Source organism: Plectropomus leopardus, chromosome 14 (genome assembly GCF_026936395.1).
Source record: "Plectropomus leopardus strain MGB_pleo_1.0 chromosome 14, ASM2693639v1, whole genome shotgun sequence".
Classification (NCBI taxonomy): Eukaryota; Metazoa; Chordata; class Actinopteri; order Perciformes; family Serranidae; genus Plectropomus; species Plectropomus leopardus.
In genome coordinates, this window is record NC_142189.1 from 15194019 (window position 1) to 15217432 (window position 23414).

General features: G+C 36.7%; 2 protein-coding genes across 3 annotated transcripts in view; one reads left to right on the forward strand and one right to left on the reverse strand.

Annotated features, from left to right (window-relative positions):
- grhl3 (grainyhead-like transcription factor 3) overlaps nucleotides 1-13357 on the reverse strand; it is a 39193-nt gene extending 25836 nt beyond the window's left edge. For both annotated transcript variants that reach the window (XM_088087445.1, XM_088087444.1), the window contains exons 1-3: nucleotides 13224-13357; nucleotides 12212-12282; nucleotides 4531-4669 (exon numbers count right to left, since the gene is read on the reverse strand). The gene's annotated coding sequence lies outside the window, so the exon portion shown is untranslated. The remainder of the gene's footprint in view (nucleotides 1-4530; nucleotides 4670-12211; nucleotides 12283-13223) is intronic.
- A 42-nt stretch (nucleotides 13358-13399) lies between these two features.
- nipal3 (NIPA like domain containing 3) lies at nucleotides 13400-21916 on the forward strand. Its single transcript, XM_042501184.2, has 11 exons — nucleotides 13400-13611; nucleotides 13910-13978; nucleotides 14422-14593; nucleotides 15261-15320; nucleotides 15653-15798; nucleotides 17647-17743; nucleotides 18402-18537; nucleotides 18738-18826; nucleotides 19031-19094; nucleotides 19501-19595; nucleotides 19975-21916. Exons 1-11 carry the CDS (start codon nucleotides 13573-13575, stop codon nucleotides 20160-20162), a joined length of 1155 nt encoding a protein of 384 aa, XP_042357118.1. The 5' UTR covers nucleotides 13400-13572; the 3' UTR covers nucleotides 20163-21916.
- The last annotated feature ends 1498 nt before the right edge of the window (nucleotides 21917-23414 follow it).

Consider the following 23414-nt stretch of genomic DNA (forward strand, 5'->3'; position numbering starts at 1 on the left):
TTAAAGCACAGTATTTAATGAAAACTGATCAAACTAAGTTAAGATACAGAGAGGTGGCTGTGTGCACACTAAATTATTATTCATACTGAAAAAGGAAACAGTTTTCTCTGCAGGGCTAATAAAATAATGTTTTAATTAGTCAACAGTTGGGTTATATCAGTCCATCTAAACTGTCTTTTTGAGTCATATCCGGCAGACATGCACCTGCTATTGTATGACTTTATCTCCTGAAAGAGAATTCACCTGCTAGTGCGAAAGGGGGGAGGAGAGGAGGTTAGGAAGGGAGAGAGGGAAGGACAGAATGAATGGAGGAGGCCGGGAGAGACAGTCATGCCTTCAAGACAAATGCGGCTTGTCACCCACATAAAAAGAAAACGCAAATCAAGGCAGAAGTGTGAATGGAAGACTGGAAAAGATGTGAGGGGGAGATGAGGAGGGCACAAAAGAGGAGGGGGGGGGTTGTCGTCTCCTGCAACAAGTTTAACCTGAATCCAAAGCTAACAAGATGCTGTGATTGCAGGGCGCTGAAAATATGAAGGAACAACCAAAGACAACAGACAGAAAAAAAAAAAAGAAAATTAAACACAGGCTTTTGTTCGCTTTGCTCTCTTCTCTCTCCTCAGGTTTCAGACAGACTCTTTGACACACAAACAATCAAACCCTTGCTCCCAAAAAAAGGCAGTTTACTTAAGCTTGGCAAGAGGCGCAGATGATAAAGTTGAGCAAATTGCCTGTGTGTCATGCCAGGCAGTCAGTAGCATGCAGGCAGAATCTGTAAGGTCAATCATTATGAGCAATCACACACTGGTGTGTGTGAAGGATTTGACCTGCTGGCAATTGGCCTCATGTGTGTTCAATCAAGTCCTGGATGATTGACTTGGTGCACCTGCAGAGTAACCCACATGTAGGCTGTCTAATCATGCAATCCTCGTTTTTCACAGAGAAAAGTCCAAGGTGGACTGAAACGTTTGCATTTTTGCTGTATTTTTCACTGCCTGTAATGTACCAAAAACAAACTCTAGTCTGAATCTCTATTTTGTTCTCTGTGTTTGAGTCCTCTCTTGCTGCTCTACATTTTCCAGCTGACTAACGCACCAGAAGAAGACAAACACCACCTGTACATACTGAGCCGTCCTGGTGGATGCAACACATTCAGTGCAGGAGGTATTCAGATTATTTACTCAAATAAATGTAGCAGTTTGGAATTACACAGAAATGCAAAAGGCCCCACCACCTTCCCTACACAGGGACAAGACACACAGACAGTCTTTTTTTGGTTGTTCTGAGACTCTGTTAATATTGTGTCTTTTTTTTCATTGTCTGGTGTCTCTTTGTCGTTATTTTATGTCTGCTCGTGGTTGTTTAGCCCCCTTTGTGGTTATTTTGAGTCACTTTGCAGTTTCTTTGCATCTTTTTGTGTTGTTTTGGATTTTTTTTCAATGTGTGTGTGTGTCAGTTTGGCTCTCATCCTGGTCAGTGCGTTTTTATTTGTGTGACTTTTGCAGGTGAAGACCAGGGGGGGCCCCAGCAGACCTGTTCAATAATCTTTCTATGAATGTTAGGCGAAGATCCAGTATTCAAATTATCATACAGAAAAGGAAAGATTAAAGTGAAAGCATGCAGAATGACCCCATTCAGAGTGTTATATTATCTGATTATTGTGACTGATGCATCAATGTACAAGTAGAATTTTAATGTTGGCCCTCTGCTGGTCTAAAAATGCAAAATACTCATGAAAAACATCCTAAAACAAAACCTATAATTGCACACTGAACTAAATCAGTTAACTAAACCATGTTTACCCTTTGACTACCACAGAATTAAAGTCATGTCTCATGTTACTGCAAAAATTGTGTAGTTGAGAACTAAAGAGGAAAAAAAAAATCTCACACACACACACACACCCACACTCTGAGATGTGTAACGCATACAGTACGCTGGGCCCGGGGTCAACAGTTGAGACAAAGTGTTATCTTACCCTTCTCATAACTGCGGGTGAGAAAAAGGAAAAGGCCACAAACCATGAGCAGTGTTGAATGTGGGTTCTCACAACACTGTCTGTCTACATGTATGTCACAGTGTCACAGCTTGAATCCAGGGTTTGGGTCGCTCTGTTTTACTATACTGTACAATAATATCTTCAAAAAAGAAATGCATAATAATAGTGCTTTGTGGTCATTATGTGTTGCATAAGATTTTATGTTGAATAAAAACACAGAGGGGTAAAATATCAGTTTTAATGTTACTCAATCATGTGTCACAGCATGTGCCATCAGAAGTAGAATTGTGTTGTCATACTAAAACATTAAGACTCTAATACGAGTCTGTTAAGAGATTGTTTCAGGTCATGCAACCACTACTGAGTCATGACAATGTGTCATGATACAAATATGTTGTCAGTTCTTACTTTGTCAGAAGTACTTAAATAAGAACTGAAAGTTTTAGAAAATAATTATACAACTAATAATTTTGTAATGTATGATTCAAGATTTATCACAAGACAATTTAATTTATGATGTGACTATTATAGTTATACTATGAAGGATTTTGTTGGCAAGTGTCTGGAAACGGTATTGCCAGCAAAAGTGAAAGTCAACTCCAGCTCTGTCCACTTGGGATTTCAGCACGCTATCTTTGTGTTTTTTCGGCACAGTATCTGCGATTTTTGTAGCTTCCACTTGGATGTGTGCTGCCTACAGTCAGGCAAATGGCTTAAATGTTTAACAAAAATAACAATCTATTAATTTTATGTCAATCAGCTGAGTGATTAATTGATTAATTATTGTAGCTGTACTTATAAACTGTTGGCTAGTTTAATTGACAAAACGTAATTTATATACTTCTCTTATGTTTTTTTATGCAAAAATCGCAACGTAAAATAATTTGGAAATAAATAGAAGTATGAAGTGGCATGTAAAGATTTGACTTATGTAATGCACAAATACTTCCAATTCTTACCCAAGTTCAGTATTTAAGTAAATGTATTTAGTTACTATATTCCACCATTACCAGTGCACTTTACCCAGGAACACAACAAACACAGCAAAATTTAGAAAGCAGAAAGAGGTCAGAGTCTCTGCAGATAAATACAAAGCCACAAACTGCTAGTGGATAATAGGTGATGATTAACAGGAATTACTTTTTGTACGAATCTATACATTGTTGTTTTTGCTCCCATTTTGCACAGGTTTAAGTTATAGATTTAAGAATTTCTCTCAAAGTTTTGTCCCAAATCTGTTAAAATCTTTGTTTGTGAGCACTTCTTATTTTCCAAGAAAATCCATCCACCTGATAGGTGTGACATATCAAGGTGATGATTACACAGCATCGTTACTACACAGGTGTGCCTTGGGATGGTCACGATAAAAGGGCACTCTGAAATGTGCAGTTTGATCACAAAACACAGTGCCACAGATGTTTTAAGTTTTGAGGGAGTGTGTCATTGGCATGCTGACTGCAGGAATGTCCAACAGAGCTGTTGCCTCTGAACCGAATGTTCATTTTACTATCATAAGACGTCTCCAATGTCGCTTCCCTGAATTTGGCAGTAAAGGCCAGGCAAGGCAGATTTATTTGTAAAGCACATTTCATACACAGGGCGATTCAAAGTGCTTTACAGAGTAATAAAATATAAAATATATTTTATACAAGGTGAAATCAATTACTAAATAACCAAAAAGTGAAAGAGGTGCAAAGATAAAAAATGATCATTTAGAATGATTTAAAATCAAGTTTAAAAATAAGTTGGTAGTCAGCAGGTGGAGTAGGCTGTTTGAAAAAGGAATGGTTTTAGCTTTGCCTTAAAAAGTGATCAGATATTATTGTGTTGGAAGTCTGCTAAATGCCCTTCTATCTCCCAGTGGCTTAAAGACACCATGTTTTTTCTATAACTTGAGAAAATTAAATACACGCTGAGAGGTTGTGCTGACAAGTTTTTCCACAAATGGCAACCCTTTATTTCGTATTTCACAAATTTAGAGGTACTGCCCGATTGAATGTGTGCCTGTTGTTGCTGTACTTTATTATACACAAGTAACCATTAGTAGGTACTGGTCATGATGAGCTGAGGTGGGGTGGGGTGAGTTTGGGGCATGGGAAGGTGCAGTTTGTTTGTTCAGTTTATTTCGCTACATTTTTAATTTTCCGTAAATTTTTCTTTTTTTTTCTCTACACTGTTTATAGAATGTTTTTTCATTTGTTGTTTTCATTTGTATATGTGTATGTGTACATATGTCTAAATTTGTGTATGTATGCATATATGTATATATTTAAAAAAAAGAAAAGAAGGTGAATTGTAATTCTGTGACTGAAAGTATCTTATATGTCTTCAATAAAAATATTTGGGAAAAAAAAAGTGATCAGAGTCTGGGCTCATCTGGGAGGTTATTCCAGGTTTGTGCTGCATGATAACAAAATGCTGCTTCACAGTGTACATCCAAATGGCCACACAACCACAACAAGTCGATTTTGATGATGAGCTATTTTCAGGTCAGGACCCTTGTGAGGACAACAACATGCGGCTGAGCTTACCTGGGACATTTTCTGATGGTTTGTGCGACATTCTTCGGTTGTGCAAATCCAATTTCTGCACCAGTTGTCCATGTGGCTGCTCCGGATGTGGAGGTCCTGATCTGTTGCGGTTACATGTGGTCTACGGTTGTGAGGTTGTCTGCCAAATTAACAGAAAAGACACCGGAGATGTAATATGGTAGCAAAGCGAACATTCAGTTTATAGGTAACAACTCCCATGGACATTCCTGCAGTCAGCATGCCAATGACATGCTCCCTCAAAACTTGTGACATCTGTGTGTTGTGTGATCAAACTGCAAATTTTAGAGTGTCCGTTTATTGTGACCATCCTGAGGCACATCTGTGTAGTAACGATACCGTTTAATCAGCACCCTGATGCACCAGACCTGTCAGGTGTATTGAAGTGCCCATTAAGATGCATTTATAACACATCTGTGTCCAGCATTTTTCAGAAATATATAAACTGAGCGCATAAAACCTTAAACCTGCAAAAAAGTGACAAAAACAGGTCTTGCATTCAAAATTGTTTCTAGTATATAAAGTAAAAGTAAGATAAAAGTAGAGAATCAGAGAAAACAAAGGCACATAATAATATCTGAAATACAAATATTACAATCTCAAATTCTGCTTGATATAAGAAACAAGGTGCGTATATGTATATCAATGACCGCACTGACTATTCATAAAATATTTCTTTCCTCATGTTGCTCTCAGGCTTCATATTATATATCATCTGACCGCCATATCATGATCTGAATGGCTGCATAATGCCTGATGACCACATTCTAAAGGAGCATATATGATCTATATTCGTATCCTAATTATTAATCAATTCTGCTTCATCTGACACGCTCTTTAACGGAGCCGAGGCAGAAACGTCTTTTTACAGCCTTTGTGACCTTTCTTCAGTGCTCATGCAAAAGAAATCCCTAATTACAGACATTAGCACACTGTAATTCTCTGCTCACACATAATAGCCAGGTATGACACTGAGAACAACAAACGGCCGAGCTGGGCTCGCACAGGGCCACTGGGGGGTCGAGATGGACACAGAGTTGTTGTTTAGATTATTATCTCGATGTTTTGGCGCACGCTTCCTCCATGAATCTGTCTGCACATTCGACAGAGTTTAGTTAGCTAAAAGGGATATGTCAACGAAGCTGGGAATTGATAGTTCTCATGAAATAGGCTGAGTGTTGGTATAAATGAGCAGTGGTGTAATGTAACAAAGTAATAATACTTCATTACAATACTTAATTATTTTAGGGGAGTATCTGTACTTAACTTTTTTAAAGTTTTTTTTTTATATATCTGTCAATCTTCGCTTTTATTCCACTACATTTCCTGAGTAAAAATGTTTACTTCTACTAATACATTTTCCCTAAGCATCTTAGTTACTTACTACAAAATATAAAGAAGTACACTTCATAATTCTAAAAATTCTGACTGCTTGATTTTTTAAAAATTTGTTTCAGTTTTTTATTTACTATTATTATTAGCATTTTCTTGTTCTTCTGCTTTCAATAATTAAGTGCATTTAATATCAAAATTTACACAAAAATGAAAATATAAAACTCCAAAACAAACATAAAACACAGAAAGAGCACAAAATGAAGTTACTACAAGGAAGGACTATTATGTACGTTGATATATGCTAAAAGTGAACCATAAAAACAAGAAAAATTTAAAACGGCTAAGCTGCACCCTGACATTGGCATCTTTAACTTCTACCTGGTAAAAAATGTGTACTTTTACTTATGTGTGGCTTTCCGGCCACCACTGTGCATGAGGACAGTAACAATACAGAATTCTTTTAAATGAGTTAACGTGCACTCTGGCTCTACATTAGAAATTGTGTTTAGGATGCTCCTCGTTAAGGAATTACTGTCACAATGTGAATCCTCAGGTGAAACTTTGCAGTAATTCAATTTGTTTGCCATCGTTTGGACTCCACATACTAATCAAAAAAGAATGTGAATGAGCCTCTTCTCATTGTTGGATATTAATTCTCATTTGTCTGTGTTATTATTGGGACTGAAAACAGATGGCAAGTGTGTCTATTATCACACATTTCTTCATCCTTTTTGGCAGATTGGGGAAAAGTGCACACAATGTCATCGAAACCAGCGGTCTGGAGAGATGCCCAAAAATCACAATAGTAAGTAGATTTGTTAACACAATCAGTATTACGTCCACAGTTACAAGCTGTGCTCAGTTATATTCAAATATTCAATCCAGCCTTTATTTATAATGTTGTCATTGTCACTCAGTAGTCATCGCAAGAAATGTTCCCGACAAGCCTGGACTCGCAGAGGATTTAGGAAAAGCCGGCTCTTCCACCACTTCATAACGTGTTAACATTCCTTTACGAGTTGGAGTATCACCTCACGGAAAAATGACTTCCTGTTGCAAGGTGCCATATGGTAATGAATACATCCCCTTCATTCCCTGTTCCTATCTAACGTACGCACATTCTTAAGTCATTACAAACGGGATCCTGGTCTGTTTGGTTTTTAAAACAGGCCTGGCAGTTATTAAATACACACACTGATATGCTCCTCGCTAACGTTTGTGCATTCCTCTGAAGATGGTGGACGGCGCCCACGCATCACAAGTGATTGGCAGAGGAGACAGAAACCAAAGAATATTTTGATAAACAGAAAAAGGTGACAGAATAATTTACAGTGGAGTGTTGAGAATGACAGGTCTTTTTGTGGGTCAACAAAAGGAGTTGAAGGTGAGAAATGTAAATGATGTATTTGCGGAAAAAGCTCCACGTCTTTTGTTAATTAGAGGACACGCAAGCACTTCAACTTGGCGCCAGAGGTGTAAAAGTCCAAGAAATTCAACAGATGTCAATGGAAACTTCTTTGTAACCTGAAGCAAAAAGCCTGTTTTCTCTATGACCTCTACCTTGCACCACACACAGAGGGAAGCTGGGTTGTATTTGGATGCTTAGAGCTGAAACAATTTGACTGTTAAATTGTTATTAGTTGTTCAGCAAAAATTTTAGCACCTACAATTATGATCATTTTACAATATTTTTTAAGCAAAAATGTAGCAAAAAATCACAAGTTGCTTCTCAAATGTGAATACCGTCTGTTTTTTTTTTTATTGGCAGTGACAGTAACTGGAAACTGTGACGGGCATTTGCTGATATTTAGAAGACTTAGATAACAGGCAGATTAATTAAACATAAAAACAAGCATTAGCAGGGTTATACCAATTAGTTGATTTATTACTTGCTCATCTGACACAAACACAACAGGCAATTCTGAAATCAATCATTTCAGTGATTTTTCCAGCAAAAATGCAAAAAATGTACTTCTTTCAGCCTTTTAAATACGAGGATTAGCCAGAGGTGTCACCTGATTTGGTCTCAAGTCACAAATTTAATGACTTAAGACTTTATTTGACAAAATAAAAAAAGGCTTGCAACTTGACTTGGACTTTTACACCAATGACTTGTTATTTCACCTGGACTTGAGTCTTTTGACTTATAATAATAGTATAATACTTGAATACCCAAAGATTAAAAAGTATGTTTCTTTAAAAAGTTTGCAGTGAATCAGTTAATTTCCTGAATCAACTAACATAAAAGCTTTTCATCTTTTCAGACTCCACTTGTTGAATCAATCCAGCATCATCCAATTAAGTTGCAGGAGAGAACCACGAAGAGTAACGTTACATAGCATCAATATCTTTGTTTTTTCTTTTTACCAAAGATGATTTCATTTGTGTTTAACAACAACAACAACAAAACTGGAATAAGAAGAAATGCAAAATGTGCAGGTCGAAAATTTCAGGCTGAGAAGCAACAATTTCTAACCAACTTGTTTTATCAAATAAATGCAATGTAATAGAAAGTATCAATGATATTTTTTTTTAAAAATCATATATTATTACTCTGTTGTTAAAATGGCATTACATTTGTTGAGGAGCAACAGGGACCTGGTCTCACCTCGAAGATTTACTGCTTTTCGTTGACATATACAATGGGAAAACGATTTTGGACTGTTGGTCAGACAAAACAGGACATATGAAGACGGTGGCAGACTCAGACTGTCTGGGAGGCAGGGACACAAAGAATCAGCTGCACGTGACGTGCGGACACTCATGAGTTCTTGCACACCGGGAAAGCTCTTTTTGTCATATGTGCTTCTTCAGTGATTTATCCACACAACACACATCCATCCAAACATTAGCCTATTGATCCAGGGCCTTTAAAGCTGCCTTGAGGGACACACACACACACGCGTGGCAGTGAACAGGTCTGTCCACTATGCAGGATGACCGCAGGCCCTGAGGAGGGGACACACCTAAAATATGGAAGACTTCAGACCCAGCAGGGACTCAAGAGAGCAACAAAATTCTTGCAACTTGTGATTAAAAACCTCCAAACATTCAACTGTTAGCATCATTAGGCATGACAAATAGTCATGAATGTGTATTAGACCAACAGTGTGGGGGGATGATAATTACTCTGACTAGATGCTTTTTGAAGCATTTGCATATTTAATGACATAAAAGCACATTAATTGTGTTTTCTTGGTGTTTCTATAATGGTATTAGAAAAAAACATAAACGAGGCTTTCCAATGAGCTTTTGGTGTTTCAAATTGTAATCAAGCAATGAATCACTGCCTTTCATTAAATCACTTTCTATAAATAATAAACGATAAAACTAGCTCTGAAGTGACATTAAAAATAACCGGCATTAGCATGTGCTGAAGATGCTTTATGTGTTGTTTCTGCACAATCAGCCTGACTGCAGCTTCAATGTGGGAACAGGTTGCATCAAATCATGGGGAATTTTTTCTTCTTTAACTGTTTTCCACAATGTTTTTAACCTGTTGCATTTAGATTATTATTAAGATTTTCTCTGACTTTCATTGCTATTCAGTTGCAGTTAATTTTTCTTCTGTGTTTTTTAGATGTTTTTTTAAAAATTTGAATATAAGTTTATTTACATTTATGCTCACTGTTAACGACTGAATAGATGCAGAATTTACATTAAGAAGAGTAGAGATATATCTATTCATGATTTACTGATAATAACAAATATAAAAAACTACACATAAATATATACAGATGTGCACTCATACATTCAGACTCATACATACTAACATACAACCAGGCATACATTTTAAATGCCATACAAACAACAATATATGACAGGATTACCCCAAAAAAAACAGCTGTCTATCTTTTGGTTCATTTAGTTCTGTATTGTGTAGTCTGATTGCTGTGAAGACCTTTATAGATTCATCTATCCCATCAATGTGTGTAATAGCCAATTAAACTGAACTCTCTCATTACAACAAAACTATTCAAACTTAATCAACAAAATGCAATATAACTTAAATGAACAAAACAATCAGACAAGATTCAAATTGTTTTATCTAAAAATCGAACTGTAAATCTAATTTACTGCCTTACATAAAGTGCTTATTAATCATGTCTTTGTTTGCTGTCATTATGTTCTCGACACTTTGATAATGAATGTAATTGAAAGTTGTATTCACCTTAAATAGCATGATGTGTACTTCATAGGAGGTGATGAAGTGGAAAAACACATTCACCTGCATACCTCCACATACACCTGTTAACACCCTGAGGAAGAAGCACCTGTTCACAGCCTCCATTTAACCCCCTCCTTCCCTTCCGCCTCTTAAACCAAAACATCTAGGAGCTATAATCAGTGTCTGCGTGATAAATATCGACAGCCCATAACGCCACTTCTCATTCCAACAAGTCATGAAGGACATTAAACTGTAACAGACGTAGCAGGCAAGAGAGGAGATGATGTTTTAATGACTGACTTCCTGTGGATCAAAGAATTTACTTCTGCTGTTGTTTTATGACGCATTTTAATCGTTTAGAGCCAAAATACATTTCTGAGCTGCTGCATAGCAATATGAACAGTCTACACCTCTCAGGTCGTCTGGGACAAGTCTGCTCACTGTCTGCAGAGTCAGACATGAACACAGAGAAAACAGTATGCAGTTTTTGGACACACAAACTTGAAATATGCTACAACTCTACAAGTTCTTTTAAATCAAGCTTTTTTTTTTTTTTACACATAAAAATGTTGAGTATGTATCACTAATATAAGAAAATAATATTTTGTGTCCCAGGTTTTTTTTTTATAATCTCAGAAACTCCCATTTATTTTTATTTAAACTTTTTTGTTGACCTTTCATAATAAACTTGAAGATAATCATCCTTAAGAGCTAAAATAAAGGTTCTTAATGCCAACCATTTTGAAAACCCCAAATACTGAAAGGGGATAAAGGTAGAAAGATAAAAAATTAAGCTTTTTGCTTTGCTTAATTAAATTAACTTGGGACCTTTTACTTATATCTTGAACTGCATTATATTTGCAATGTCAGTTGGAGCTTATTTGTATGTTTTATTTGATTTTACTCTTTTAAATCTTATTTAGATGTGTCCTTTTATATTGCCTTGTGTTTTTTGCATATCTAATGCATTTTACGCCTTACAGAAAGCACTTAGTGTTGTTGAACGGTGCTATACAAATAAATGTGTCGTGCCTTGCTTTAATCTATAGGTAAGCTTCTATATAATTAAACCAGCTCCATAACACATTTACAAGTTACAGCTCTGTACACCGTATATTATACATGCAAGACCTAACTGCAATCTACTGGAAGAACGTGCTCGACAGGAGCAATTTGCCAAAAATCCATACTTAATTTCTCATATCACTTTCATGTGAAGCATTCAGGTATTCACAGAGTCAGATCATTTAGGCAAAGACTGAAATTTAAATGCCAAACATCAAATAGCAGTGGAGAATGTGAACGTCTTGGCTTTGATTTGAGCCCAATAGGCAGCTGACGGTGTCTTCACTGCTGTGGTGTTTCACTCCCTCTGCTGGTTAACAAATGAAAGAGCGAATGTTGTTTTAGAGTTAGTGTCAAAAATTAAGGAGTTAATTTTGTCATTTCATTTTGTCAAGTTTACATTCGAGACTTGACTACAGTATGGGGCTGTCTATTATTTATGAGAGGGGAGTAGGTGGTGCAAAACAGGGGAGGTGCTTCAAATAATTTTTTAAGCACTGAGAAGGGAGTTGTGGGGGTTTTTTTTATATGGCATAGGGAAGGGACTTTCAGCTTTAAATCTGTATTGTTGTATTTTGTATTATTATTTGTATTTGTATTTTGTATTATTTTAAAGCCCCCAGAACCCTTACAACCTGCAAATGGGTTTGAAAGGCATGTTTTCTTTAAAATCTCCAAAATCGCCATTTATCAGCAAGAAATGATGAATTGTGGTGGAGGTAGGATCATGCATGTCCCCTCAGTCACTCAGGGAGGCTCAAGGAAAAGATTTGTAGCTCCAGGGAGGGTCATGATATCATCAAACTCATAGCCCAGCTATCCCCCTACTCTGATTAATAAAGCACAGTCCCTAATAAACATGTTTTTTCTGGCCAACTTTGGTTTAAGTTCAGTCGTGCCTACTAAAAAGCAGTGACACATGGAAAACTTTCACCACTGCTCACTGGTGTTACCACAGCTATTGCACTTTGCCAGTTTTTTGTCAATATAACATGTGGAAGCAATGACTCATCAGTTGTGGTTTCTCTCTGGATTCGAAATATGAAAAAACATTATCTCTACACCCTTGGTAGCCCACACCCTCCATTGCCCTACCCTTGTTTTTTCCACAGCTCCTTTTATAGAAACACTGTTGTGACGCACTCTGCTGTCTCCCTCCTTCACTGCTGCAATGACAAAAAGAGAAGAGAGAGAACATGCCATTAGTGTTAGTCAGAATTATCAATACGACACATTGGTGAGATAGTCATTATGACTCTCTTCTCAATCATACTTTGAGATTAAGATTTTTTTTTAAGATGTGAAGAAATATCCTATGTGACAGCTGGGAAAAATTCTGTCTAATGGATATAAAACACTTTAAATAATTCGGTTTGAATATGTCCTGGGTAACTGGTTAATGATGCCAAGTAGTCGCCTCAATGAGACCCAAAAAAGCAGTGTCACGTAAGGACTAATTAAAGTGATCAATACCTTCCTCCTCAACATAAACGCTCTATGATCAATACCATTGATCATATCAATAACAACTCAATAGCACAGCCTACAGTCTTACAGTGGTACTGCAGACTAAAACTACAGCAGAGACCAAAAGTGGTAACAGAGCATCTTTAACCACAGTAAACAATAGGAAGCAAATTAAAAGATTAGAAATACGTTTGTAAGTGTTTATTAAAGAAGGCTAAATAAAAAACAGAAACATAAAAAGTTATCCTTTTTTTTAACATTAATAATGAACAAAATGAACACATGATGCCAGTTGATCAAAGCACTAACAGAAATGTTACACCAGCTCATGAACTGTTAAAGCCTATAGGCACCACAGATTCAATGCTGTAGTAGCTTTTCTATTTTGAGATAAAAGATTTATTAAGGCCTAAGTCCATTGTTTGAATTCAATTTCAAAAACTGAAAAGGAAGTTTCATGACTGGAAAATTTAAATTTGTAAATATGACATTTTGCAAGTCGCTAGTAGAATCAAACTGATGTTAGGCTATAGCCTAGCCTACCTCAGGCTAATGATTTGCGTTGGAAGAAGAGTAAGTAAAAAGGCAAAACAACCCACATTTAAACAATTAATATACTGGGAAATTAAAGAATATACACCTTGCCAAAAAATACAGGAATGGAGACGAACCAAAATGGATGGTATTGGTAGACAAGTCTTCGGTATCTTGTCTCAATTATCGACTTAAATATCGAAATAAAAGCCGCCATTGTCCACTGTCACGTGATCCAGGCGTAACCGTCGTGCGTCAGAACGTAGCAACAACTGAAATCGAATCCGGAAGTCATACGTGCCTCTTCACAAAATTGGTGTCCTCTTCAGCATTAACGCCAGACAGACACACAAAAAGAGTGATGAACATATAATGTCACAGCGACAAGATGAAAGTTCTGGTCTTTGAATTTGTGGCGGCTGCTGGCCATTGATAAATTGCCTCTGGAGGCGAAAATGATGGATTTCAGCAGAGCCGACGGAGGCTCCTACACGGTGAGACACTAACATACGGTAGTTTCTAAACGTCTGCTAATGCTTTACTTTGACGTTTAGCCCCTAACTGTTGATAAAATAATGTCTTTATGTTTCATGTATCTGTATTTTGTGTATCTTACGTTTAAAACTTCATATTATCGGCAAACTTTGAAGCTAGAGCAACGTTACTGTGTGTTAGATGCCGATATAATGAAAATGTTTTTACTAAATAGAAAGCTACGTAGTTTATGTATAGTTTGTGTAATTTTATTTAATATAGCTTAATGTAATACATAATTATGTCTTTTTTCTTTAGGATAATCTTATTGGGACTTTACTCGCTATCTTTGGAAATGTGCTTGTCAGCATCTCCTTATGCATTCAGGTAAACACACACCTTGGTTCCTTAAACATGTCCTCATTGTCGTGGCTGTTGTGTCACCGAGCACCCTGGTAAAAGGACAGTAAAAGTAAAATTATAATATTGTGTCTTATTTTGACTAGTTTGTTTCATGAATGTAGGTGGATCAAGTCCTGTTGTGTCAACAATTCATGTCAATATAGCATTACCCTCAAAAGCTATGATGTCAAACAGTTTTATCGGTCTTAAATAAAAACTTATATGGATGTGATTACTGTCACTGAATTTGTTTGTGATGCTCATCCTCTCTGTATTTCTAATTGACAATATCTACTGCAAAGCCATTTTTCTTGTTTGTTTGCTTTGGGCCTACTCTATATGTTTGCGTTCTTTAAGCTAAGTATACTGAGGTTGACTCTGTGTTTACTCAGGTTACTGTCTGTTACCTGCTTGCCTTTCACTTGCAGAAATACAGCCATGTGACCTTAGCAGAAACCAAGGACCTGCGTGCCTTTTACCGCACTAAAACCTGGTGGTGTGGGTTTGTCCTGGCATGTATTGGCGAGGGAGCCAACTTTGTGTCTTATGCCTTCGCCCCCCTTGCTCTCGTAGCACCTCTAAACGCTGTGTCTATCGTTAGTAAGTATTTGTTCACTAATATCAGATTTTCTAAAAACTATTGTATCATGCATAAATAAACTCAGTCCAAAAAAACTTTCAAGTAGGGTTGCACTGTATGAGACTTTCAAGGTACAATAAACATCAGGAAATACTGTGGTGTCATGGTGTCCTGGTATTACAGAATTATTATTATCAGTTACAATGACCCTTAAAGAAATGAAAAATACTAAAATAAAGTAAATAAACATACACAATATGATTACCATCAGTTTTCTTCTTCCAAGACACTATTATTTAGGAAAATAGATCAGAAACTACAATGGGAACATAAATTACAAAAAACACTAAACAAAAAATCATTCTGATATTTTAACTTAAGCATTAACATTAAACAGCCATTCCATTCTGTCATCGTCATGCACTAAGTAATTCCTGAATGATGAACAAACATTTCATATAGATTATTCTTAACATGTCAGAATAAAAACAATACAGAAGAAAATGTGATTTATTCCAAACTTATATCTTTTTAAATGTGTAAGAAGTAGATGCTCCATTGATATGATTTTGAACACATGTCACTGAAATAGCCAGAGAAATGGATATTGGCAGTTTCAAATTAAGCAAAAAAATCTGTATTAACGTCTTGCTGTTTTTTGTTATTTTCTTTCTTTTTTTTTTTCAGCAAGCGCAATTTTGGGACTAATTTTTCTTCGCGAGAAATCAAAGCCAAAGGAGTTTGCAAGTAAGTTTGGCGTATGTGTGTAACTGAAAACACCCACATGCAAATAGAATGGGATTTGTGTCATTGTATGCAATTTTTTAATCCGCCTAACTCGATTGTTGTAGCACATTAACTGAAATTAGAAAAAACGTTTGTACATGTACAGGCCATAGTTTGTTGAAAATTAATTGTGTAAGACCTTTCAAATGGGAAATTGTAAATGTATCTTGAGTTTCAATAGTAGATATTCAGTAGTATTTCTAAACTGTATTGTTTATTCTAAATGTTCTCACATGCTTTCTACTTCACTGAAATGAAAGTCATTGTGCCTTTTCTGCTGTATGTTATTTCAGAGCACTATGGGCTGGCCTTCCTGGGCTGTATTCTAACAATTGGAGGAACGTATCTCTTTGTAGCATTTGGACCAAACTCTCATGAAAAGCTCAAAGCAGAGAACATTGTGAGGCACGTTGTGGGATGGCCTGTTCTATTATATCTGGTAAGATATTTTCATGTACAGAAGAAGTTCAGAAGCACAGGAAACAGTTGATTCAGGTGTAGCGTTCAAACGTGTATATGGAATATAGGCAAGTTGTATTACTGAACAAAAACAAAAAGCAAAACTTACAAATTTACAGCATTATTAGAAATGCTCTTTTACACCTGCAGGGCTACAAAAAGCAATTTCTACACACCTATTTCACCCATTATTTACATTCTGCCAATATAACCCCTCTTAAAGCAATACAACAGCCCTGCAGTACAGGTTTGGTGACCCTTGTTCTATTTTTGCTGAGACTGTCAAAGGTTTTAAATCAGCTTGATAAGAAAATATGCAGTGTCACTCAGTCAGTGTCGGTTAAAGTCAATTTGACCGCTGTTCTTCTTTGCAAGTTAATCTCTGCCACGTTTGGCATAATAGCAGGTTGTAATTGACGCACCAAGTATTCAGGCAGTAAACAAAGACACGAGTGAGTCACATTAGGTGGAAGGCAAATTACCAGTATGTGTTACTTTGAATCGAGGCGCAATAGTCATCGTTTTCATGTAAAATTTAAAGACATCTTTTGAAGAGGAGAGACAGTCACTCCCCGAATTGCTGGTGCAACTATCACAAACATTGCATCATTATTTAAAGTCAGTGTAAAACAGAAGTGTCTTCAGCTTCTGTACTGTGATGTTAAGTGAAAGGGAACATTTGAACAGCGTACACTTACAAGAATTATTTGCAAATCCATTGCAAATAACTGGACTGCTAATACATGAGCAGGCTTAGAGTTTAGCGAGATACAGAGCTACAGTGGACTGTTGGCTCCACATAAACCTTTCTTGCTGTTAGATGAAGAGGAGGATGAGACAGATGAATAAATTAGATCTCAAAGGTTTTTCCCACTGATATCCAATCACACGTCTCTTATTATCTCTCTACATATTGCTTTGTTAGCTACTACCCACTAACTGTGAAGTGTTGCTTTCTATGACTAGTGTGGATAACTAGTTGCCTCATTTGATTGGATGAACTTTTGTAAACTTTTGGTGCAGAATGATTCATCAAACATCTGACAAATATTTTGCATGTAACAACAAGTGATAAATGAGCAGTTACCACAGGGACACAGGATTAAAACAAGGAAAATGTATTTTTCATCTCACAGGGTGCAAGGGTTTAAAGTCTCTATACAACAAGCAGGGTGGAGGGTGCTCACATCCAAACATTTCTTACAAATACTGAATCAAAAAATCAAACTAAGGCAAATAGGAGATCCCCACACTGTATTAAAAGCTCCCAGCTATTTTAACTGTGCAACATTTCGATCTAACAGCAACCCTCGTCTTGCATTGTCAAATCCTAAATCTTAAAAGTATCTAAAAACATAAATAAATACAGTTTGCCAAACATGGGACAACTGCGATAGCAAAGAAGAACAGTGGTTACAAGTAGACCATCGTCACCTGACCGAGCAGCACTCGATGGGATATTTACTTTACAACACTAGCAGCTGCAGCAGTAAAAAATAATCTTCTTTCAGTCTCAACCATGACCAAACATTACTGTATGAGCTTTATTAAACTGTTATTTTCTGCAGGGCTGCTGTGCTGTTTCTCGTGTTTCTCTTGTTGCTGTTAGTTATGAGGTCTTTCCCTTTTGGGTACAAATGGTATTCCATAAACTTGCATTGAACACTGCAGATTTCCCAGACTCCTTGACCTGTATTGTTATTCATTATAACTGTTTGTCTGCATCACTGCAGTGTCAGGCAACAACTGCAGTGCTTCCTTTTCCTTTCCTTTTGTGTTTATTAGATAATAATTTGGTGTTTGTTGTTGCTGTTAACCTTATTGACAGCTCCTGGAGATCATCACGTTCTGCCTGCTTTTATACTTCTACAAACAGCGCAGTGCTAACTACCTCGTTATTATTCTGATGCTTGTCGCTCTACTGGGTAAGTCTACAGCACTGTTATTTAAGCCAGTAATTCATACCATCATACTTTATACACTGTCATTTTTTATTTTATCAAAACATGAAAATAATGCAAAATAAAGCTTTTTAAATTCTAGCATTTCACAATCTAGTGCTAGAACCACCGATAAGCTGATCAGCTGAGGATTGTTGTGGTTCGTCGAAGTGCCTCAGATTAGATTTCATTGAACCTCCACTCTTTACATCTGTATGTATGTAATGTTAGTTTTAATGTTCTGATGATGAAAAACTGAATCAAAGGTAAAAGGTGTAAAAATTAAATAAATAAAAGTCTGAAGAAGATCGATATCGACCTTTAGACATCACAGAAACCTGATAATCTTAACTCATGGTCTACTTATTAGCTTTTCCTGGAACTTTCGCACACTTCCAATTTTCAGCTCTTTAGGATCTGAACTGCACCTACTCTCATTTACATTAAATTGTTTCTATTTTTTAAATTTTAATTTTAAGTGTATTTATGCTGTATATCCTGTTTTACATATTTTATGCATTAAATTGTCATACCACTGACAAATCTTTTAATTATCAGATGCAGCGAAACTGTTGTCTAACCATTTGTAGGCTCAGATTTGCTCTGTGTTTAACTGTGCTTTATTTTCAACTTTGGTGCACAGGTTCAGTCACAGTCATTACAGTGAAGGCGGTATCGGGCATGTTGGTTCTCACCATTGAGGGCAATATGCAGCTGGACTACCCGATCTTCAGTGCCATGTTTGTGTGCATGGTGGCTTCAGTGATCTTCCAGGCCAGGTGAGCAACAGGATCATCAAAGTATTTACTGAAATGTGGGTTAGCACAAATGCTGCAGTTGGCTTTAGTTGTCAATAGGTCTTGATGTTATAGAATGACACTGTCTTGCTAGCCAAGCTTTTTTTTTACAGGTGAACAAATTAAGTCATTTTCAAAAAGTTTTTTTTCTTTATGCTTTTTTGTGTGTTATTGCCTTTTAGATTTCTCTCCCAGGCTTGTAAGCTGTTTGACTCCTCTCTGATTGCTTGTGTCAGCTACATCCTCTCCACCGTCTTTGCAGTGGTAGCTGGTGAGTTACATGTTTCTTTGCTGCAGAATTTCTGTTTTGACAGGCAGCTTTCAATCAGACCTGGATCAACCGCTGTTTGCAAATCACTGACACAATAGAAAAAGAGTAGTGCTCTGCAGCCGATGAGCAGAGTGGGAAACCTCTGTTTTTCTGCTGCTGCACACCTTTTGAGCCTTCAAAGATTTCTAATCTTTCTGTTTTCAGGCGCTGTGTTTTACTTGGAATTTAAGAATGAAGACGCTCTTCATATCTGCCTGTATTTGTTGGGGTGAGTGATTGTCTATCATGGGCCTTATTGACAAAGACATTTTGACTTGTCACATTAGGAAAAGCACAGTAAATAAGCAAATCAATGATGGTTGAGTTGTATTCAGCTACTTCAGTTTCATGGTCCTGGTATTGTGCATGCTGACTCACTGTCACGGTTTACTGGAAGACTTGGATTATGTCATTTGTAACACCTTTGCCTTTTCTACAGCAAGTCAAAACAGCTGCTGTGAAAAAGTCTTGTTACATAATTTGCAATGCTATAGCCAAACACCAATAAACACAGAAAACACACGTTTTGATGGGACTTTGTGATGTCTTATTTTGAAAAACTATAAAAAGCAGTTGAGCTTTGCAGAGTGCTTTTACATTATGGGCTGCTACTGATAATTTTTTGCTCCACACAGATCTGCATTCTGTTTCCTTGGGGTTTTTCTCATCACCAAAACAAGGAAAAGGACACAGGCCTTTGAGCCTTATGTCACTATGGATATGGCTAACGGTGTGTATAACTTTACATAATTATTGAATGTTGGATTTCAAGAGAATTAAAGTTTTTTTACACATCTTATGCAGAGGAATTTACCTTCCATTGCATACATATAAGACTAAGGAAAGCATCTTATAAGGAGTAAAAAAAAAAAAACTTAACTCAAAGGTACACACTTTAGTGGGTTTTGCAAGGTTCTGGAAATGAAATAGATAACACAGTAAAAATGTTATTATCTGTGTCTGTTATCTGTCATTAAAAAAAAAGTAAACCTGGTCCACTTTTTTACACTAAATATAAGGTCCATTCAACAAATACAAGATTTTGCCTTGTCGTTTTAACTTGCAGTTTCTTATTTTAAACTTTTCCTACCTGTCCTTTCCATCATCAGGTGTCCCAACTATTCATGACAAGGGCATGAGTGCTCAGCCGGACTCAAATGGGTCTTTCTCCTACGGAAGTCTGGTTAATAACGATGGCGTGGCCCCTGCTCCTCTACCAGTCAAACTGGATCAACCAGCTGTCAGCTCCAGATCCACTGATGCATCTCCTGGGCTGCATGGCCTGAAGCAAGATTAAAACAGATTTTTTATTTTCATTTTTATTCAATTCAACAATATTCAAGGACCTTGAAAGGCCAAAAACGGGTACATTCAGCTCTTGTCACACAACACCAACCTTCAGTCCAGTATAGGGTGTCCACTGGGTGGTATGCTTATATGCTTTTCTTTGTGAGATCTCATAACCTAAACCTTGGGAAGTGCTCCTTTTTTTGATAAGATGTCAGCTGTATTTATTCCAAAAATGAAAAAAACTGAAACTGCTGGACGATTATTCCGTGGATTCACAAACGTGGCTTCAGCAGGGTCAGAGTCGTGACTTGAAGCTTACTGCCTTCACTCTGTGTTAGCTTTGAGACTCACTTCCACAACGCTCATTAACAGGAACACACAGGGATCTGCTCTTCCAATGAGGAGTGTGAAGTCTCAAATCTCCTCAAAGTTATATAATGTAGCTGCAGACTTGCCAATGAACATTTTGACTTTAACCATCTGCCTCTAACTCTCTTACATGAGCGGTTTTCACTCCACAATTTTGTTCTTTGAATTTTATTGTATGACCACTTTTTTTCTGATGTGACCAAACAGCGGGTGTAAATGTTTTAATTTATTCTAATGTATTTATTAATTTAGAAGTTAGCTGTTAGTGTGCCTTAAAAGTAGTTTTACACTGGATTCATTACTGTAAGGTGGTACATAACAGCCAGGTAGGTGAGTAGCATCAGTGTAGCAGTTTAGTTATAAAATCAGCAACTGTAATATAATTTGAGTGCCTATTAGATAAATAAACTGGAAAACCTTTGAAAATGAAAGGTGATTACACTTTGGATGACTCAAATAAAAGGGAATTGAATAATGCTTGCATCCTGGAATAACTGTAAAACTATTTAAAAGTGCTGTGTAAATATAAAAAGGCAAAATACTGTAGAAAACGTATATCTAAGTTTAGGTTTTGACTAAAAGAATTTGGTTGCCCCTTTGACCTGACGCCTTGAAATTTCTGATGACAAACAAATCAAGAAATAAAACTTAAAATATGCACTTAGTGTTGCAAATTTACCATGTTTTGATGCAATGTTTTTCAAATGTAAAATTCCTATCAATATTTTACAAACTGAAAGATAATCCAGAAATATGTATTTTAGGATTAAATTTCATCAAATAAAACAGAATGAATGAATGGCTTCATACATTTGTTTCACTCAGGGTTCCAATGTTCATGGTAAACCTGGAAAAGTCATGAAATTAATAAAATCACTTAAAGTTTTGGAAAAGTCACGAGTTATTATTGTGTATATAGAAACGAATTGTCCCAGTAATAATATTTAATTGATAATCCTCCATGAAATGTAACATAACAGAAAATGTATTTTCTGTTGGCTAGCTCTTGATGTAATGTAGCTCTGATATGCGCTGACGTTTTGTCCCATCTCTTCCTCCATGTATGCCAGTTAGCTGATACTGTTTTGAATCTGAAATGTTTGAATAACAAAAAAAATAATGTTATGATAGTGTGATTTAAGATGTAGGATCATGAATCCCAAACTCTCCATACCTATTCCCTACTACTACTTTTAAAAAATACAGCATTTTAGATGGAGCAATGTTTGTTTTATACTTTGTCAGTGCTCATGGAAATTTCATGGGTCCTTAAGAGTCATGGAAAAGTTTTGTCCATGAAAATCTGTGGGAACCTTGCACACTCCACCTCTACGTATGTATATGGCGATGATTTCCTGCAGTGTTAATAAAGCAGAGAGTCTTTCCACAGTATTCAGTTAATTTGTTTTTATCACCTGTGGTTTGTTTTGTGTGTATGTAAACTCATCATTACATCACTGTGTATACCTGCTGAAGCTCTCTTGTTAATAAAACTGCCGTCTAAGACCACAACAATTCACTGATGCTGTAAAGTCAAACTTTTTCTTCTGTAAATTGCATGCAATCTTGTGTCATATTAACTTAACGTCACCTAATTCTGATGCATTTAGTTGGTTCCATGATGTTTTTTTTCACTGAAGTCAATTTGACTCATCGCGTAAGGAAAAACACAGGTGTAAATAATGAAATTAATGATTTGATTTAGCAGCTTTGATGGTATTATGCATGCTAACTCACTCTCACTTAGATCTCTTTAATATAACACAGCCATCGTTAGTGTTATCACAAACACCTGTGCTGTTCCCACTGTAATGTGTCAAAATGTCTGCTGTGAGAAAGACCTCTTGCACAGAAGTGAACAAGGTTTGCAACACATTTGAGATGAATTGCTTGGTTGGAATTAACTGTTGTATTTTAGTACTTTTACTTAAATAAAGGATACTTCCTCCACAACTGCTCTTTGAGAGTTGTAGGATGACATTTAGAAACTGCACACCACTACAGTGTAAGAAGTCTACGGAAGCTGTGATTGTTTTTTTCTGTGGCCACAAAACACTGATTAATTTAGCAGTGTTTGTGGAATCATCATAAGACTATAATCAGCAATGATCAACTTAAAAATAAATTACTCATATTATTTTAAATTCCAAGAAAACAAGCTGAAAATTAGCAAAAAAGGGTGAAAAATTAAATAAAATATACATATTTATGTAACTAAATTTACACCCACCCCCCCTTTTTAAAATTCTAATAATGTTTATTTCTCTCCTAAACTAATTTTCGTGTCACTTTCTTGTCACCTTTTTCCAGTTTCTTGCAATTTGTGAGGCCTCTCCTGCTCATTGCCTTCCCAAGTTTTAAAACAACCCAAACAAATTTCCTCAGGTTTTAAGGATTTCAAAGCTTGTGAAATGTGTCTTAACGCAGAACAAGAAAACTGATGTCAAACTAAGTTTCAAAGGGTTAAAAATAAAATATTGATTAAAAAAAAAAGCTTTTAAAAGGAAGGAGCTAAAGTTTGCCTTTGAATTGCTGCACAAAATGCAAGTCTTGTCCTGTATGTGCAACAGGTGGATCAGAGAACTGAAGTGCAACCTACCTGCAAACACTAAATGTTTGCAGGGATGTGTCTGGCTCGTCTTCACACTCTGCATGAAACAGCTGATTGACCCACAGGCTGGCTGGTTTGTCCCTCCGGGGCGTCCTTGTCACATTACAGCGCAGTTTCCCAGCAGAGCTCCCTGTGTGAGCCACTTTGTTGCTCGGTCGCCACCAATCTTGAACAGGAGCATCCTCCCCCTTCCTGCAACCTGATTGGTCGCTGCGAGTCGCCGCCGGCATCTCATTGGTCTCACCTGCGGGTCCTGACGCCGGAGTAGGCTGCATCAGA

Bases quoted from the DNA above. Each gene is read 5' to 3' on its own strand.
- nipal3 (XM_042501184.2), top strand. From the start codon at position 13,573: ATGATGGATTTCAGCAGAGCCGACGGAGGCTCCTACACG. The intron at 17,744-18,401 runs GTAAGTCTACAG...TTTGGTGCACAG, and splicing joins GATGCTTGTCGCTCTACTGG to GTTCAGTCACAGTCATTACA. The intron at 18,827-19,030 runs GTGAGTTACATG...TTCTGTTTTCAG, and splicing joins CGTCTTTGCAGTGGTAGCTG to GCGCTGTGTTTTACTTGGAA.